The 19,934-nt window shown below is 44.0% G+C and overlaps 1 protein-coding gene across 1 annotated transcript; it reads left to right on the top strand.

The window, feature by feature from the left end:
* The first annotated feature begins 1,388 nt into the window (after positions 1-1,388).
* LOC110077729 (thioredoxin) lies at positions 1,389-18,232 on the top strand. Its single transcript, XM_020791100.3, has 5 exons — positions 1,389-1,598; positions 14,202-14,306; positions 15,144-15,203; positions 16,632-16,697; positions 18,033-18,232. Exons 1-5 carry the CDS (start codon positions 1,470-1,472, stop codon positions 18,093-18,095), a joined length of 423 nt encoding a protein of 140 aa, XP_020646759.2. The 5' UTR covers positions 1,389-1,469; the 3' UTR covers positions 18,096-18,232.
* The last annotated feature ends 1,702 nt before the right edge of the window (positions 18,233-19,934 follow it).

The following is a 19,934-nucleotide window of genomic DNA, read 5'->3' as shown; positions in this document are numbered from 1 at the left end:
CCTAATGAGACTGGTTAAATCCTTGGGATTCATCAGAGGAAGGGCAAGAATAGGGGGAGGGGGCTCTGACCCTGGCTTTTAAGATGCCTCATGACTCTTCTGTTGTTGACAGAAAAATATTGCATTATTTCTCCAAACTGTTCCCATGGCACCACCCCAATCAACATGGCTGACCAGAATCTCAATCTGGCTAAATCTGGTATTTTAAAAAACTGAATTTTCTGCACTGATTTCATCTTTAGAGTCTATCAGCAGGGCCAGATGTTAAAGAGTAAATCTATAAATAGGCCACACCAAAAGTAAATGTGATTTACTCCCGAGTAGGCACATGTAGGATTGGGCAGCAAAACTAACTGAAATGAAATTATCTTGAACAGGCCAAGAAAATTACAGCTTCTGCATAAACACACTTGCCTATAAGGTTGCTGGTGCTGTTTTCGTCCTGGCGCTTTGTCTTCAAGAGGCAGAAACTGACCAATTTCAGTACTGAAATTGGCAGCTGTTGAATTTCTAACTACTCCTGACTATTAGGAAACTTTTAAAAGCTCTTCCGAGGAGGGGAAAAAAAATCGATCACTCTCTTGGAAACGTGCCCTATTGATTTCCACGATGTCACTCGCTTCCAGGTCAGTGGAACACAGGCTTGGGCGAAGGGGGAGATCAGAAGTTCCGCACGAAAATCCAATGTTTACCAAAGGTGTCAGCTTCCCACATAAAACTGGAGGGCGGGCTGGGGGGGGGAGGAGGGAACCGACGTCAGAACGCCCTTTTTCCGAGTGAGAAAGCTCCACTGAAAAGAGTGTGGAATTACCTCTGAGTAAACACGAGATGGCTGGACTCCCTGAAGGAAGCCACAGGCTTGAGTTGACAAGAGCCGAGCAGGGCTGCTGCGGGGACGGGACGTTTTGGAGGACGCCCTGGGCCACCCGATGCCAGAGGGCGACTTTACAGAATGTAACGACGATGGAACACGGCAACGATCCCCCGCCCACGGGCGACAACTGAAGCCTCGGGGTCGTCCACGTCAGGTCGACATAGGCATGCTCAGGAGCAGCCGCGCACCCTGTGATCCTTGAATCCACACATACACACACCCCTCCAAATTTATTACAGTCCCTCCCATTCCCAGCAAAAGAACTTGGAAGGCTGCGGGCTTCACAGATCGCCGCGGAAAAGCGGAGCGGAGCTGGCCGGGCGAGGCGGAACCTCTCCCCGGGCGCCCAGCAAACGGGACCCAAAGGGCCGCCGCCCTCGCGCGCTCCCCCGGCTCCGCCTCGTCCCTCGCGCGCGCTTCCTGCTCCAGAAGCGCCTCTCGGGCCGGCCCCGCCCATCAGCCTCCGCAGAGGCTTTCGAGCCCGAAAGGGAGGGAGGGAGGGAGAGAGAGAGAGAGAGAGCGCGCTCCCGGGACCCGGGCGCGCCGCGCCTGCGCAGTGCACTCTCCGGGGTTGGCGCTTGCAATACATAAAGCGATGCAGGAAGGCGGTGCCAATGAGAGCCCGACAGCAGCCATCGCGGAGCCGGAGCCTGACCCGGGATCGAGAGAGACGCCCGAAAAGCAACCCGAGGCGGCCAAGATGGTGAAGACCGTGGGAAGCATGGTAAGAGGGAGAGAGAGCTCTCCTTTGCCCGCCCGCTCGACCGTTAAGCAGGCCGGCTTCCTCCGGGAAGGCCTTTGATGGGGAAAGGGGAGCGAGGAAGGACCTCTGTTGGGGGGAAGCTCGAGCGTGGAGCGGAGCAGCAGGAGCAGCAGCCGCCCTGCACGCCCGGAGGAGCCGCCGCCGCCGCCGCTTACGGGGAGGCTCCGGCTGCTGGCAGCGGGGCTGCAAGGAGGGCGGGGGGGGGGGTGCCCGGGCTGCTTCTCGCGGAGCAGCCGGACCGTCCGCGCCTTGGACTCGGGAGCGCTGCCAGGGCCGTTTCCAGTGGGGCATTTCGGGGCCAAGGCGGAGACGGGACCCAGGCATGGGGCTGGGGGGGGGAATGTAGAAAGGGCGATTCGCCCCCCACCGCCCCCGTGGCGGCGCCGCCCTGCTTTCCCCCACGACCCCCCCTCCCAGTCCCACGGGGGCTCCCTGGGCCGCCCTTGCAAGCCGGCCTTCAGGTCGCCTCCTCTTGTAGCAGCAGCAGCAGCATCTCCCTTTGGGGCGAGCTCTCCCCTCCCTTGCGCCGGAGGAGGAGGGGGAGCTTGCTCTGCGGCTTCCCCAAGCTCGGAGCCCGGGGATTGTCCTCCCTCCCTCCCTCCTGCGCGTCCCTCTTCCTCGTCGCTCTTTCTCTCTCGGGCTCGCTCTGCTTGCCTGCTGGGGAAACAGCCGGGGCGACTCGCAGCCCCGGCTCGAGTTTTTGCACCCTCCGCTGGGGCTCCCGCTCCTCCTCCTCGCTCGTTTAGACTGGGCACCGGCGGCTGGGGGCTTGCTGGCTGAGCGGCCGGAGCTCGCCGGGGTCCGATTCCTCATCGCCGAAGGCCGGCCACTTTTCGGTTCGCGTTCCCGTTCAAAGGGCAGCTCCTCCTTCGTGGCCCGCATTAAAAAGTCGGATCCCGTGCCCGCCGAGTGAGTGACGGTCCCTGGTTCCGTGGTGTTGACTGCCGGCCAGCACAGAAGGCAGCCTTGCACTGCGGCCCTTTGTGGAGCCGGTCGCCCAGAAGTAAACAGGATTGAATCCAGGGGCATTTAATCCGCAGTTACATCGGTTTAGGACGGCGGCCTTAAAATGGCTGGAGATCTGGTGTGACGGGTTCATATTTGCTAGCCCGCTTTGAAGCAACGGTAGCCCCACGTGGTGTCCATCGGTAACCTAGTGAGGTCTCGTAACTGTTCTGAATTTCCTTGCAACTGGCCTTGCAAATGGTTTTGGTGCTTCCTGGAGGCCGGCAGGTGGGGAAGAATGACGGCAGAAGGGAAGTATTTGTAGCCAGAAAGGATCAGTGCAATAGTGACCCTTCCAGGAACAGCTGAGTCTCTCACTTCCTTAAAGACATTCAAAGTGGTCATTTAGGGTTTCCCGCATTTCTATCATTTATTCCCTTTTTTATTAACATAGCTGCTGAAATCGAAATCTCTTGTGATTAGCATTCTGGGTTAATTCCCCAAGTTAAAAAAATATATATATCTCCCTTTCCCCCCCCCCTTGTTGTTCAAAATATAGTTCCTTGTTTGTTACTGTTAGGGTAAAAGTTAAGTTGTGATCTTTCTTGTCAGACTTAAGTTACTAGAGAGAATTTCTCTTCTCAGCCCTTTTATTGCTTTGCTTTCTTTCAGACTTAATTCTCTCTTTCGAAACTGGAACAGGCCTTGGTAGCAAATGTTTCCAGCCCCCTCATGATAGCTGTCACAGTCAACAATTCTGTAGAACTATGTGAATGAGGATATAGTTTCCTGTTCATGAGAACTGAATTTTAACTAGATGTGTTAATGAGTTGTGTTGGGGAAATGTAAGCTTTAGACTTTGTGGTGCGTGGTTCTGGAACACACAGCTTCCTCCCCAACTTCTGGTACCTGTTTTAATGGAATCCTGGGATATAACTTTAAGGATAAGGAGCAGGAAACTGATCGCAAAGAACACGTATCATTTCCCCCCATGCCTCAGACTTCTAGAAGCAAACTTCCTTGATCCGCTTCTTCACTCTTGATATCACCCTGGGTGGATAAAAACTAATGGGTTTTTTTTTTTTTAAAAAAAAAAAAAATTGTTTTAAATCACAATTTAAATTTTTAAAAAATCATTTTTATTTAAATCATCAAAATATCTGATTTTTTAAAAAAAATTCAATCAAATCCACCTCCCGCCAAAGGCATTACCATTACTTTCCTGTATATGTGCTTTTTTAAAAAATTAGTTACCCGTGATGATTGGAAAAACTCCCTGTAAGTTTAGCTGCCTGAGGCCCCGTTCACACATAATACAAAAATAAACAACCCTGCATGTTTTCTCTCCTTTCATTTCCAGTTACAGTGGTGGAATCTGTTCATGTTTCTGTTTCATGTTCTCCAATTGCTTCCAAATTCAGGAGTCATGTGGTGATTAGCTTTCTCTGGATGCCTGACAAACCCTACCCCTGAAACTTTCACCACCTCCCAGTCTTTCCCATAACCACTCCTGTGTCTGAGGGTGATTCATGAGAGAGCATCAGAAACATTTTCACTCTCTCATTGGCAAATGTTGCAACATAAATAGCAGACTAATGTAGCGATGCTTCAAGTATTGCCAGGGGTAGAGAGAACAAGGGGAAGCCAGAGTGTAGCAGTGCTGTTTGTCTTCATCTAGAGCAGTGATTCTTAAACTTCGGGTCTCTAGATATTTTGAGCTTTAGCTCCCAGAATGCTGGCTGGCGTTTCTGGGAGCTGACTTCCAGAACATGGACCAGAGCAAAGGGTTGAAAACCACTGAGGCAAGAACTTGGAGGCCTCCAGACCTTGTTAGACTGCACTTTCTATCATCCACTGGTAAGGACTGAAGCTGATAGAAATTCTAGTCCATCCTTATGGATAGCTCAGTAGTTTTGGTTGGGAGTTCAATTCCCCTCTGAATCTTCTTGAAAGGGGTTGGACTCAATGATCCATTGGGTCCCTTCCAACTCTGCAGTTTGAAGATTGACGTCTGAGATCACTATACTGGGACAGCCATAGTTGTCCCCTGTACTAGACTCTGATACTTGGCAATGTACTTTTTAAGTCTTCAAAATGAATTCTTATGATGGCACTTCAAATCCAGCCAGCATTATTAACTCATCTGTTGCGAGCAGGAATGCATCACCATTATCAGTCCAAGAACTCATAACTGTGATGGTATCTGAACTGGGGACTTCCCGGTTTGCACTTCTAGTCACAATGTCAAACCAGTTTGAGCAGATAGTGGTCTAGGATTATGTACTAAAGGCGTGACTCTTCCATAGCATGTGATTTTGCTACAGAGAATGAATTTTAGCAGGAATTTAGTCCTGAACAGGATCTTCTTCTTAATAAAAACCATTCCTGTGAAGTGCTTTATCCTGTTAAAGAAAGGCAGGTAGATGTGTAACTTGTGGTCTTCAGATGTGTGACATTTTGATCTGTTCTCAGTAAGAAAGAATGGTGGTCCATACCTGAAATTCTGTATCACAAAAAACTGCCCCCATTGAGCATATCAGGAGTGAACAACCTGTGACTTCATGTATGTCAGCTCCAGGCACCTTTCACCACTGGCTTCGTGGAGTGGAGCTGATGTAAACTGTAGTGTAACAAGAGCCGGCAGGCCATGATTTAGCTACCCTGTGTTATAATAATAATAATCATGTGCTACTAAGCCAATGCTGACTTTTGGTGACCCTTTTCAGGATTTTCTAGGTAGAGAATTCTCAGATGTGGTTTACCATTCCTTTCTTCTGTAGGCATACTGCTACTGGGCATCTTGCCCAAGGCCACACAAGCTTGTTGTTCTGAATAGCACAGTGGAGAATTGAATTCCCAACCTTCGGCTCCACAACCAGATACCCTAACTCACTGAGTGATCCAGCCAACTAACATGTCTTCATGCTAAATACTCTGAAGCTATAGCCTGAAACAGAGTTAATACAGAACAAGACTCAATACAGGGTAAAGTTACTTGTGTGCAAATATGCACCAATTATGCTGCTAAACGCTCAATGCTCTGCCATATTTACTTTAAAAACTCTTTGTACCTCTATTGAGTTGTCTTTAAGAATATTTCATTTTTCCTTCAGTGCTGTCCTCATAGATCCAGGGTGGATAAAAATTAATGATTTTTTAAAAAAAAAGATATATCAAATACTTAAATTAAAAATCTAATTTTAAATAATTTAAATCATGATTTAAATCAATCAGATTTAGATGAAATCCACCCTCCATGGATTCTTCCTGATATGATCTGTCAACCTAATTACACTGCCACCTGTGAATATTTGGAAATTCTTGTCTCTGGTTTTTGTAATCTCTTTAATAATCATCCCATAAAACCAGTGCAAGCAGCTTTCAAGGGTTTGCCCACAAAGAATGCTGATTTTTTTTCTCTTTCAAAATGTCGCTTGTGTTACTAGAGGTCTCTGAGGAGTGCAATTTGCATTTGGGGATAATTTCTTTTTATTGGGGGTTTCAGGTTGGTGGTGTGGTTTAGCTTTGGGGGCACCTTTGGCTCAGTGGTAGACTTTGCCCACCTCTGCTTTACGTTTATACCTTATACCTTCATACCTCTGCTTTACGTTTATACCTTACGTTTATACCTTATACCTTGTACAGTACACACAAACGCACACACCCTCTCTCTTTAGGACTGGCTGTCAGTCTGAAACTGACAGATTGGATGGATCAGCCTGACAACAATGCGGTTATAATTATAATTATGCTTCATAATTTGAACGGCCCGTAATTGGTGGGCAAAAGTCTGCTAAACGTCCCTTTCAGAGACATCTGATAACTGCTGCTTGAAATTTGGTGTAGCATTCCTTCTGTAGCAGAAAAGGATCCTGCACACTATTGGGCTGCTTGGCAACTTGCCATTGGAATTGCAATTGTGGAAATGCCCCAGATGAGGGCAGGGGCACGGTTGTTCAGAGGTATCTAAATCCTAACTTCTCTGTAGCCGCTGTGACAGGAAATGACTGTCTGCTAAATTCTTGGCAGATACCACAGAAGATATTCTTGTCTGTTCGATACACCACAAACACCATACCTTTCAGATATGGTGCCCTTACCTCAGGAGTGGGAATCTACTTTTCATTTGTAAATCCCATTGACCTTTACTGTTGGTCACGTTGGGTGGAGCTAATGAACCCTGGAGGAGCAAGGGTTACCAACCCCATCCAATTTAAAGGGGTTTCTAGAAGCCTTTATATGGGTAAGGGTGCCAGCCTGGAAATCCGACTGGCCAGTGGCACACTTTTGGGTTGCCTTTGACAAGTAATTCATGCCTTGCTTAGGGAACTATCACTTCTGCTTTTACTTGTCCAGAACACTACTTGAGCCTGTAAATAACTGTATTTTATAATTTGGCTGCCATGGTGATCTGTTGAGATGTTAGTTAACTCCCTAGAATTTGGACTTTTGAGAACTGAGGAATGTGGAATTGCCAACTCAGTCCTTAAAGTTGCTTTCTTCTGAGGATTTGCAGTGTTGCTCAGAAATTTTACGACAGGTACACAACACTGAAGCTTGAGGTAATCCTGTACTGTTAAATAGGCCTTTATTCTAAAATACTATTTTTAAGGCTTCTGACTGAAATCTAGAAACAGCAAATTGCAAAATATCAGACCCTTCAGCATTAGTTCAGAAAGTTTGTGCCTTAGAACCAAGGGCTCTGATATTAGGGACAATCAGCAGATGGAACTTTTGAGAATTAACTTTACCTCCAGGAGAACATGATCTGAACCCACTGTGTGATATTTTCTAACAAGCATTTGTTGATTGGTCTTGTTTAGGAACCAGTTAAGCTTGTACTGAGCATTAGTTACATTAGTATAACTTGGAAATTGTTACAAAATTCATGTCCTTAAGAACTAGGCTGTTTATTTGTCCATGATGCAGCCAGTTTCATATAGATTTTATAAATTCTTTCTTGAAACATCATAGCCAGGCAGTCTATTCTTATGTGGATACATAATGTTCAGCCAGCAACAAAATGGTACATGTCAGGGTGCTTTCTAGCTGCAATTTAATCAACCTTAATGGCAAAGTTGGCTCGGGAGAGAAGGTTTTCTAGCTTTTAAATTAATGCACTTCAAATTCTATAATACACAGTAGGAAAAATCCTGTTTGTGCGGGTGTACAAACTTTGTGGCATACAGTTACGCTGGCATAAAAGTGCCACGCGTTATGCCTGGCAATAAGGAATTGTGCAATCAGTTGTGTCTCCTTAGCACAAGCGATTGCACAATGTGTGGTCGGAGGTGCTTGGTGGATATTACTTCTGCCTCAGTACTAGCCCAGCTTCCGCTAATGCAGCCTCCAGTTGCACAAGTGTAGCTGCGCTCTCTTGGCCAAGGAGTGCCTTACTCTAACTTCCGTTGTTTATTTTCCTCTGCAGTCTCACTGACTGCAGTTGAAGGTGGTGAATGTCTTGGATTTGAGAACAATCAAAGCCACAGATGCACCCTCCGTAACCCTTTTCTTGCAAGACCTAATAGGACTTTTTGCAGGTCAGCAATTCATAGGGTTGCCACAAATAGTTTATAACAACAAATGTTACCTTAGTTTTCGCATTATGGAAGGGTTTGCAGGTAATTTACTGTATACATGAATAGAAAGGAAGGTGAGTGAAATGAAGAGTTTGCGTTTTACCAGGGGAAGGAATAAACCAGTGTTTTTCTAGCACATGGAATAAATCAATACAATACTCAATTTAACTTAGTTTGATTTTTATCTTGCTATGTCCAAGGCAGGAGCCCTGGTTTAAAATCTACTCTGGTCAACTTCTGAGAACTCAAACCAAAAATTCATTAGTAGTTTAAATAAACTAGACAAAGCTTCCTTTAAACCACAGTTTGTGGTTTGTAGATGGCGTGAATTCAAGGACCAGCTGAAATGTGGAAAAATCTTGGTGCATCCTTCCTTCTAAATGTTCCGGAAGGGGAAATGAGAAGTGGTTGTGCTTCAGCTTTGCACTCTGTAAAGGCTCCTTCCAGCTTGGGCATATAGTAACATGCTGCTGTTAAGGGTGCAAATGTAGCCAAGTGGTATATAATAATTTTAGAACTGCAGAGCTGGAAGAGAACCTATGGATCATCAAGTAATTCCATTAATTCAAGGAGCCTCCTGTCCTTGTGACTTACTGCTGTATTTCAGTCAGTGTATCCTTAGGCATCCAATGTACAATGTGTTTATAGTAAAGCTTACAAACTTGTGGCATATATACTGTGTTTTAAGGCAATCTGGAGCCTGCCACCAGATTGAAAAGGGTGCTTTTTGACTGTAGAAACGTTTCCTGCTGGTCATCACTCATTTTGGTGACCTGAGTCATAGAGCCTGATGATACGCATGTAATGCATTGCAGAATATTTTTGGTGTGTTCTTGAGTCCCAGAAGTACAGATGGGGCTGGGGTGGGATTTGAACTGAGGACTGTCTCCTATATGTACACCCATTCTAGCCTTTTGCTAAATATGAGACAGGAACTGAAGGTGTGCCTCTTCAGTTGTCCATACATTGCAGCCTAGCTTCCACCAACTGTAGTAATTAGAGCCAGTGATGAGGGATGGGGTGAGTTGCAGTCCAACAGCATCTGGAGGTTTATGGCTTTGCCACTTGAATATAAAAGGACTGAATTGCAAACGGTATTCTTTGGTGTATTTTTGAATTGCCAAATGAGTCAGACATACGCCTGGAAACAGATCATTGGTATACATAAAGAACCACAACTGGCCTCAGAACATTGTGAATTGGAACTTAAAATGTCCTGTTCTAGAATCATTTACTAGCAACAAAATATTTAGGTGGTGGTGGTGGTGGTGGTGGAGAACAGCTTGCATAAGGAGCCAGCCCCAGACTTTCTTACTCATCTAGTGCCTCCTCTCTGACTCTCATGCGTGTTGTCAAGTCAGAACTGACTTATAGCAACCCTAACAGGGCTCTCAAGGTGAGTGAGATATTTAACAAGTAGCTTTAACAGTTCTACTCCCGCAGTGAGTTTCCATGACTGGAATTTGAACCTGGGCCTCCTGAGTCCTAGTCCAGCATTTTGCCCACTACGCAAGGGGTCTCCAAACTACGGCCCACAGGCCACATCCGGCCCGCCTTGCCTTTTTATCCAACCCAGGCATAGGAAGAGGAGGGAAGGGACGCTCAAGTGATCCCCCACCCCCACTGTCTTTGCAAATATTGCTTGGGTCCCCCTTTCCTCCTCTTCCTATGCCTGAGCGAGGATAGGAAGAGGAGCGCAGCTTGGTCTAAGCATCCCCCCCCCCCCCGGCTGTCTTTGCAAAGACAGGGATAGTGGATCACTTGGGTCCCTCTTCCTTCCTTTGGCCCTCGAAAATGAGTAAAAATCATGCTAGGGCTTATTTTCAGGCTAGGTCTTATTTTTGGGGAAACGGTAGATAATCTGACAAATCAAAACTTAAATAAGCATATAATCTAAATAATTTTAATAATATTAATCTTAGAACTGTAGAGCTTGGAAGGGACCCTATGAATCATTGAATCCAGCCCCTGTCAAGGAGGCACAGTAGGAAATAGAATGTCTCGTTGTGTCTAATATACATTAAGATGAACAGCTGCCTAAGCCACCAGGTGGGCAATCCTTGGTCACCTTTTGTTTTTGTTTGTCTGTGGTATTATCTATGCATTATTTTATTATTTTAGTTTATATGTTTTGCTTAATTATGTAAACCATCCCAAGTAGTATTTCACTAACCCAGACAGTCTAGAAGCTCAATGAATCAATCAATTAAATGAGAGTAACTTCTTGATACTGCCGCTGAAAATTGTTTAGCCTGGGCACACATTTCATGGCCAAAGTCAGTAAAAGTGATGCATCAGCAAGCCACTTGGATCATGTCCCTCTTGGGGTTGGCGGATCTCATCTTCTTGTTCATAGATGCTTTGTATGGTACTGTCATGCCGTGACAGAGCACTTTGTAACGATTCCTTATAAAATTGCTTACCTGCCTCTTGATCACAAATAATCCTCCAGTGCTGTTTTCTGCCATGCGTGATAGAAACGTGATCCTGTTGATCTCCCTCAAAAAGTTTTCACTTGATTGTTATCTCATGCTTGCCTTACTGTTTGACAATGCTAAACTTGTTTTGTTCAGTTCCCACTCTGTATCCTGCAACTTTTACTTCTCTTTCTTCTTTTGAGCCAGTACAGATATTTTATACTGTTGTGAGGTATAGCCTTAAAGAATTGTATTGTCGTAGCATGCAAGAACATTTGATATATCCCACCTTTTTTTCACTTCAGAGAAATGAGGTTTGGTTTATTTATAAGTTACCCTGGTGTCTTGCTTTTCTCCCAGTGAGTTCAGGGAGACATGCGACATGCAGAAATCTCTTGAATTGAAGTATTTAATTTGAAGAAACTCAGTAACACAAGCTATCCTTTAAATTGTACTCAAAGCTTTACCCGAACTTTAGTGTCAATATATATATTTTTTTAATGGCTAGCACATTCTCTGCTGAAATGTCACTGTAATGTGGAAAGGAAAAACAAATGAACAAATAACTGGAAATTGCTGACTTAACTGAAATGGGTTGTCCAGACTCCAAAGCAGGATGTGGAGTGGATTTTTCCCCCCGAAGTATTGTTGGCCGGAAGGAGACAGGAGCTTAACAGCACTGTTGAAACTGGCCGGATTGGTTGTATTATTTTCATTCATCACATTACAAATTTTGGAGAGAGCAATGAAGTTTTATAAGTAGAGTATTGTTGTTTTTTCCCCTATGTGGAAAATGCCTGGGTGCTTCGTGGCCAGTAGGGTGTATTTGTTGGCTTTGTGAGCTTTGCAGTCCAGCAAGTCAGTGATCTCCAACCTTCCCAGACACGGGGCTCACTTGAAGTACAAGCAGACATAGTACTGTCACTCTAGATCAGGCTTGTCCAACCTTGGCCCTCCAGATGTTCTTGGACTTCCAGAAGCCTTCAGCACCACCTCTGCTGGCCAGGATTTCTGGGAGTTGAAGTCCAAGAACATCTGGAGGGCCAAGGTTGGACAAGCCTGCTCTAGATATTGCTAGACTGCTACTCCCTGCATCCCTCTCTATTGTTTATGCTAGCTAGGACTGATGGGACTTGCAATCCATCAACATCTGGAGCATCTGAGTTTGTTCATCCTTGCATAAGGGGCACATTTCACTTCCACCGTCTTAGTAATAGTATAGTATCCAGATCACAATTGAAGAGTGCAGTTGCCTACCTACCTTCCAGATCAGTGCTTCTCAGCCTTGGGTCCCCAGATGTTCTTGAACTACAGCTCCCACAAATCCTGGCCAGAACAGCTAGCAGTGAAGACTTCTGGAAGTTTTAGTCCAAGAACATCTGGGGACCCAAGGTTGAGAACCACTGCTCTAGATGTTTTGGAGTGCAGTTCCTATTACTCCCTGCTAACAGTTACAGATTATGGGAATTGTAGCTCAAGACAGCTAGAGGTGACCCAGTGGCTCACCTCTGCAGTAGTGGGTCCCACCTGTAGTTGAAGACCAGTGACCTTTTCCTTACCACTGACATCTAGGCAGAAATACAAAACTAGAAAAGGGCTAAGAATTAGGGCAAGAATATCAAATAACACATGGTTCGTTACACATTTGTTGGTTCTGCTTGCAGATATTTGCTGGGTGATTTGAACTAGTAAAGGGTCTTTCTTGGTGGGTAAGACTTTGGCATGCTAGCCTCACCACTCATCAGATGTGTTGATTTCTTGTAACCACAATTTTTTTCCAGGAAGATGAGTTCACGCAGACCTTACTGATTGCTGGGAAGCACCTTGGATATTGTCCATAAAGTAACAAGAACGGACACTCAATACGTGCAAAGAAGGATGTGAAAAGCTGAGTGCATGCAGTTAGATAGCCCTTGGGAATGCAACTCTAGAAGTCTTTAAGTCAAGCTTTGAGAGCTGCATCTCAGGATAAAAGCAAGTGGGTTGGGGGGGCTGTGCTGGCTTGATTAACAAGCTGCCATTGGATCTTCAGAACCGTTTGCTTTGTAGAGGAAATTGCAGTTTGGATACAAAGTGCCACCTCCATAGTCTGCCATAAGATGATTTCCCCAAGTATTTAGAGACAGGTATGAGATGTCTGTACGGCATTGCTAGGAATAGGTGAAAAATGTTGTCCAGTTTGGGTTTTTCCCCATAAGAGTGTACCAGAATTTGTATATGTTTCGCTCCTGGGCATGATAAAGAATTTGAGAGTGAAAGAAATGACTGGAAATTGCAGGTTCCAGGTCCGGTAGGGTATGGCAGCAGCGTTCTCTTCCTTGCTTTTCTGCTCTTTTGTTTTTATTCAACCCTTTTGCCATCGCCTCATCTCGTCAGTCCTGATAACAGTGTTTCGCAAAGTTGCCGCCTCATGCATTGTTGAAATGAAGCTCCCAAAAACTGCAGCCAACATGAGCAAGAATTATTGACCTGGAAATATTTGGAAATCTAGGATTGGGAGATATTGAGTGCAGGGTGGATTTGATTTAAATCAAGTTGATTTGAATCACAGTGTAAATCGCTGCTGGATAAAAAAACAATGACTAAAAAAATTTTGAAAATCTGATTTAAATTTTAAAAGTCTAGTTTGAAAAAAAAATAATTGATTTTTAAAACACATATATGAGAGACAGCATGAGTAAATTTAAGCCTCATTCTAATCTTGGGATGGCATTCTTCTGCATCTGTGATAACTTGCTGGCAGGTCCCATTGATTTCAGTGGGACTTGCTCCAGAGCCTATGGGCATCAAACTGCAGTTCTTCACCAACTCTTGGTTCCTGTAGTTTCAGGGTAGGGGCTGTTCCCAGCTCTAAAAAAAACACTCGTCTCTGATCATAATGCTGATTTGTGTTGCTTCTAGCCTAGGACTCTTCAGTTAAAGACAGGGACCAGATCCTTGCCTGTAAGTCTTGCCCTCTCGTATGAAGGTTCTATTCAGTGCAGTGTTGTTAGCCACGTGCGGGCAAGTTAAAAACAAAGACGTGTGTAGCTAGCAACAGTTGTGGATCGTGAAGTTGAATTAATAGGTGTGGTTGAAGAACAGCAAAGTTTTCTGGCTTTCCTCCTCTGTTATTCCATTCTGTTGCTCCTCTTTATGGTTGATGAAAATGAACAAATGAAACACTCTGGCTTGTAAGCTTAAATTAAAAACCTGACATAGGAGCCTTTTCTTGAAGCTTACTGAAAAGTGGTGGAATGTCCTGGTTTATGGCAGACTTGGTTTTGCCTCTCGTTTCACTTTAAGTTTTTCCCTTCCACTGAAGTTCATTTTCACTTGAATACGGATAGAGAGGCACATGGGATTTGCAACCTTGCTTTGCCAATTTGATATGTTTTTTAAATAGTTCCACAAGCAAGGATTGCACCTCCACAGGTGATCCACCTTATTGTGCATCAGACGAAGCAAGCAGTAATCCACAAATGCTTAGGCCATTTGAAATTTGTTTATTTTTAGGTTCCATAGGACTGTTGGTGTGGAGTGCAACAGGCTGAACCTGACTGTCCCCCTGGAATTGGTTACATCTTTAAAGTTTTCTCCCCCTAGTTTGGTCCTCTGAAGTATTCGGTTTCTCTTCCCCACAGGATGAATTCCGGACACAACTGGCAGATAATGATGGAAAACTCATAGTCATTGATTTCTCCGCCACATGGTGTGGACCGTGCAAAATGATCAAACCTTTTTTCCATGTAAGTAAGCTGGTGTAATAATTGGGGCTGTCGCATTTCATATAGCTAGGGTTGGGCTAAAACACATGCTGATCAGCCTATGTGTTACAAACCATGCCTTCTGTTTCGAGAAGACAGGGGCCCTACTCACTTCCCCCAGTCCTTAGAAGGTCACATCAGCTGGACGGATAGCACAGTGAGCTGGGTACCTGACTACAGACCCAGAGGTTGGGAGTTTGATTTCCCACTGTGCATTCCAGAAGAACCAACCTGTATAACCTTGGGAAAGCTGCACAATCTCTGACTGCTTCCAGAAGAGGGGAATGGTAAACCACTTCTGAGTATTCTGTACCTAGAAAGTCCTGAAACCAACTTGATGACTTGTACCATATTTTTCCATGTATATGACCCCTCAGTGTATAAGACGACCCCCAATTTTGACCCTTGCCAGAGGAGCAGTCAATGGGCAGTCGTGAGAGGCGGCCGAGTGTGGCTGCTCCTTCGCCTCCACCCCCTTCCATGTATAAAACGACCCTGAGTTTCTCCTCCAATGATTTTAGGGGAAAGTGTCATTTTATACACGGAAAAATGCGGTAATTATTATTATTAGAAGGTGACATCACTGGGGGACGTGGTGTTACTGCTGCACTTGCCTGGTCAAGAGAAAAGAGAGATGGAATACTGTCTCCAAAGGTGTTTTTTACCTGCCAGCAAGGTTTCCACTCCCCTAGGCTTCACCTGTTGCCACCATGTCTCAAAAACTGCCCTCGATGTTAAAGGGAGGTCCATGGCAAGAAATGCAATTGCTAAGCATATTAAGCAAATTATGTTAATTTTGCTCATGTCCTTTCTTACCAGAGTCTTGTTGAAAAGTACCCAGATGTAGTGTTCATTGAAGTTGACGTGGATGACGCTCAGGTAAGTTCTAGAACTTGGCTTTCAAAACTTGGCCAGAGGCAGTACATGGTGGGTTGTCAAATAAACTGCAATGATTCAAAGTGTTTTCTGACTATCCAAGGGCATGTTAGTTGGAGACCACATTAATATTCCAGAGGTCCATGGTTTATGGTCCTGAACAGTGGCTAGAAAAAAATGCCTTGACAAACTTCAGCAGAAACCCATGTTTTGCCAGAACACACTCATCTCAGTCTCTAGTATTTCTACCTTGAGTATACCCCTCTTATAGGCTCAAGTTTTATACTGTGGTGATTAACTTTTTTCTATCAAGGGCCACATTCACTCAATGCATGTTTCCCATGTTATCTACCCTGTGCTGATAAATGGTGGAGACTTGCATTAGAGCTGTCATTTACTGGTGCTATCCATCTACCTCCCAGTTCTGCCATGCGCTGAACGCTTCTACAAATTTTCCCTATTCTCACGTCCATGTAGAGCTAGCTTTTCAGGAAACACATCTGCTCTTGGATTATGATTTCAAGAAGAAAAGAGTATCATACCCGCTTCTTACGGAGGCATTTTTATAAGCAATACCTGGTAGTATGCAGGGTGTTGGCACTATCAAAGACTGCACGTCTTTTCCACACTTCTGGTAATAATACTGCATAGAGATTGGTTAGTGAAATTATGCTTCAATGTTTACTTGGGGTGGAAGTCAAAGTATAAAAGTGTACCCATGTTTTGAGAGGATGGATGGGAGTTAATCTGTGATCTTAAAATCTTTGCATTGGGGTATAAAGCTTCAAACTTGACTTTTTGCTTTAAACTGAAAGTTTTCTCTTTGGGGAATTTATTCGGGTAAAACACACTTGAGCATATTTAAATGTACAGCCTGTGCTCCAGGAGTAACAAAAGTCAGTTGACTGTGTTTAATACCTTGTCAAGCAAGATTGCTCAGTTTGAAAACTTGCTTGTAAAGTTTTTTTTCCTGAGCAAGCAAGAAGCCGGTGTTGTGTAATCAGTCTGGCCAGCTCAAGGAAACATGGAAAGTGATGGTCTAGTTTTTATCACAGCGTTGGTTGCTTTTTGATGCCCTGATATCAGCACATTCAGCAGTGACTACTCTTCATATGACTGACTAGGGTTGCCTTGCAAGCGTGGGGCAAGGTGATAAGCCAGTTCCACGGTAAATATTTTCGAGAATAACATTGTGTACTTTCTGCTTTGTATACTTAAATGTCCTCAGAGTTATACCCAGCAATGACAAATTTCTGTTGTTTTGCAACTGACCACAAGTAGCAGAAATAACTGAAGATATAAGGAAAATGAAGCTGCTTCTTCCAGAGTCATTAGAAGTTAGGAGGGACATTGGGGAGATACTTGTTGATTTTAAACGCTCATTGTACACTGTACCACAATGATCTGGCTAACCTATTAAATCTTTCCTAGGACGTTGCTGCACACTGTGATGTGAAGTGCATGCCAACATTCCAGTTCTACAAAAATAATGAAAAAGTATGTGATCCAAACATTTCCAGCAACATGTTCCATGGGGGTGGGGGAATTAACATGTAGAATTATATAGAATGTCATGACCTCAGTAAGTGATTCGCTGAAGAAGTTGCACTCTTTGCTGTATCTGTGTTCTCCATCTTGCCAGGCTTTTAATTTTTCTTCTTCTTCCCCTTCTGCTTTGGACAAGCCTACAAGCATATAGTGTGGCATACTTTTTTTGCTAGTGATTTGTGACCTGGTCATTGTGCTCTCAAAAGTTGTTTGTGTGTGAATATATATTTACTAACCACATCAGGTGAAAGTGACAGTCTACATATTGCAGGCATGAATAGGTAAACTTTGTGGAAACAGCTGCTACTATCTTAACCATGATCCACATTGTAGTTTGTAACCAAAGCAAGATTCTGAGGTGGGGTAAACAGAGGACACCCAGTGGCTTAAATAAATATAGTCAGCAGCTGGGAATATTGTAGTCATGACTTCTGAAAGCAGTGTTTGCTAACTGCATCCATTGTGTTTGTGGTACTTCCTATGAGTTTCCCAGGACGATGAACCTAGGAAGATATAAGCATTAGCTACACCTGCTTTGATGATAGGCCTGCTTATTCAGGTGACTAAATATAAATTACATTTACAGTAACTAGAGTGGCCCGTTCTTTAGCCCTGTCATCTGTGCAGGTGCCATAATGCTTATATTGAGGTGGACGGGGAAAGTCCTGATGTCTTCTATACCTTTTGGAAAAGTCCTTGAATAAAAGGTACCATCTCTTGATACACACACTAGTATCACCTCTCCAAACTACACTTTAGTTCTATCAGGGTGCAAACAAGCCCTTTTGAGCTCTTGTGTTGCGGATGTGCAGCTATTTAGGAACATGGTTAATAGTCCTCAGTGGTAAATACATGTGACCACATTAAGCTGCTTTCTGAAATATCAGGTAGTTTGTCTTCAGTCCTAATGCATGTCAGTCCTAGGAGACACACTGCTGCAGGAATGAGTACACTCCAGATGGACTCCAGTTCTTACCAGACCTGCTAGCACAACCTGCGGTGGGGGAGTTGCAGGCAATATCTTGCACTTCCTTATACTGTTAGGAGATGTTAAGACTCTTTTGCCTTCTCACTAATTTATACTATAATTTGAGTGGTTGGGAATCAATAGTATGGGAGCAAAACCAAGCCACTGAAGTCAAAATTAGCGTGCATCTTCTGACTACTGCAGTTACAAGGCTATGATTGTGTAGTAACATGTGACCCCAAAAGCTTTCACTTTTCATTGCTTCCAATTTGAGTCCTGAACTGACTGGCTTTAAACTTGGAAATCTTGTTTTTCAGGTGCATGAATTCTCTGGTGCAAACAAAGAGAAGCTGGAAGAAACCATTAAGAACCTAAAGTAATAATTGATTCTGGTTCATGAAGTGCGACTGTTAAATTATAGCCTTTTCTATATTACAGATTCAACCCAGTTAGCACATGTGCCCAAACATACTTTTGACCCTTCCAACTGTAAATGAAAATAAAAATGTATAAACAATGTCATGACTCTTTTGTTTCAGCTGACTTTTGTTATCACAATAGTAATTATAGTGTGACCTTGGGCATAAAATAAGGGAAATGGTTACAGAATTAACCTGTCTTCTAAATGTTGGTTGTAGTATGTACATAGCAGCCAAAATCCTCTTGCTTATTTGCGCTGGCACAACACAAATGGCGTAACTTTTGGAAGGAATGTCCTCATGTTAAGAATTTTCTGTACATATTATCTGTTGCATACTGAGTTGTGTGGCTCAGCATGCAGCAGATAAATGTCTACAGAGATTTCTTAACTTGAGGAAATTTGCCTCTGAAAGTTATGCTGTTTGCATAACTATTCAGGAAAATTTTGGCAAATACCCGATTCTTTTGCCATAATGCAGTTGCTTCAATGAGGAGTACAGTAAAGGGTTGCCAAAGCTGTTATTAGAATGAGCACAAAGAAGCTTCTGCATTTTGAAATTGTGTCTGTGAGGTGTGTTTTTTTCAAGACCTGGTTCTCAAGGCAATACAGTACCATGTTTAAATTCAATCTTGTTGAAGGTGCAAATATAGCAAGATATACGCAAGCATTGTGGTTTTTGTTTGTTTTGATGCTACTATATGCTGGTAGGAAGGTTTGTTACAGCAGTAGTTTTTCAACATTTAATTCTCACACACCTGGTGTTTTGAATTTTCAGCTGCCAGAAATTTCAGGGAGCATAGCCAGTTTTCAAGGATTCTAACACTTTGGTGGACCCAAAGCTGAGACCCACAGTCTTGGAAAATACGCTGTTTGCCTACGGAGGGATAGACTGAGCATGACCAGAGAGGCAACTTTATTTGTTCCTGTCAAATTCTCAATGGACAGGCTGCAGGCCAACCCAAAAAGGTTGACGAGTCATAGCTACCTGGGTCATTTTATGAGCTGTCCAGGGCTGCAGCAATTAAAGCTTTTGTTCATACTCTTTAAATGAGCCTCAGAAGGTTGGAAACACACCATTTTATATTTCCTGTCTCTTGTTTTGTCTGTATGCCTGATGTAGGTCTCAAGCTATTAATAAGCCCTTTCTCATAAATTGCACAGAAAAACACATTTGCCTCCCTTCAGCCTGAAAAATGGAGACTACAACTTAATCTCTTCTGCATTGGATCTTGAAATTCTGGTAGTATATTTGTAGCTTTGAGATATTTATTTAATTCCAGACACTGGTGAGGAACCTTAACTCTTGTAACCACTTGACTAGGCAATATCTGTTCTTTCTCATCCTAGGGATTGGGGAAAGTGTTGCTTTTTTTTTTCTTTAATTCAAATTCTTTCAACCTCAAGCTCCTTTTATCCCAAAAGAAACTGTAAAGAAATGTCTTCATTTGTACCTGACAAATTTAATACAGTGGTGCCTTGCATAGCGAGGTTAATCCGTTCCGGATTAACCTTCACTATGCTGAAGCATCGTTGAACGGGGCAGGGATTTCCATTGGAACGCATTAAACATGGTTTAATGCATTCCAAATGGGCCAAATACTCACCGTTCAGCGATGCTTCAGGATGGGCGGCAGCCATTTTCGCGCCCTCGCCTCGCTTATCGAGGGCGCAAAAACGCTGCGCGCGGCCATTTTGGGCCATTTCCAGGCTTCCGGCGGCCATTTTGGCCACCTAACAGCTGATCGTCAGGGTTCGTTTTGCGAAGATTGGTAAGCGAAACGCTTACCGGTCTTCGCAA

The sequence above is a fragment of the Pogona vitticeps genome, chromosome 2, assembly GCF_051106095.1.
Source record: "Pogona vitticeps strain Pit_001003342236 chromosome 2, PviZW2.1, whole genome shotgun sequence".
Lineage (NCBI taxonomy): Eukaryota > Metazoa > Chordata > Lepidosauria > Squamata > Agamidae > Pogona > Pogona vitticeps.
Note: the sequence above shows the minus strand (reverse complement) of the source record. Positions and strands in the feature narration are given on the sequence as shown.

Bases quoted from the DNA above. Each gene is read 5' to 3' on its own strand.
- LOC110077729 (XM_020791100.3), top strand. From the start codon at position 1,470: ATGCAGGAAGGCGGTGCCAATGAGAGCCCGACAGCAGCCATCGCGGAG. The intron at 14,307-15,143 runs GTAAGTAAGCTG...CTTTCTTACCAG, and splicing joins TGATCAAACCTTTTTTCCAT to AGTCTTGTTGAAAAGTACCC. The intron at 15,204-16,631 runs GTAAGTTCTAGA...AATCTTTCCTAG, and splicing joins TTGACGTGGATGACGCTCAG to GACGTTGCTGCACACTGTGA.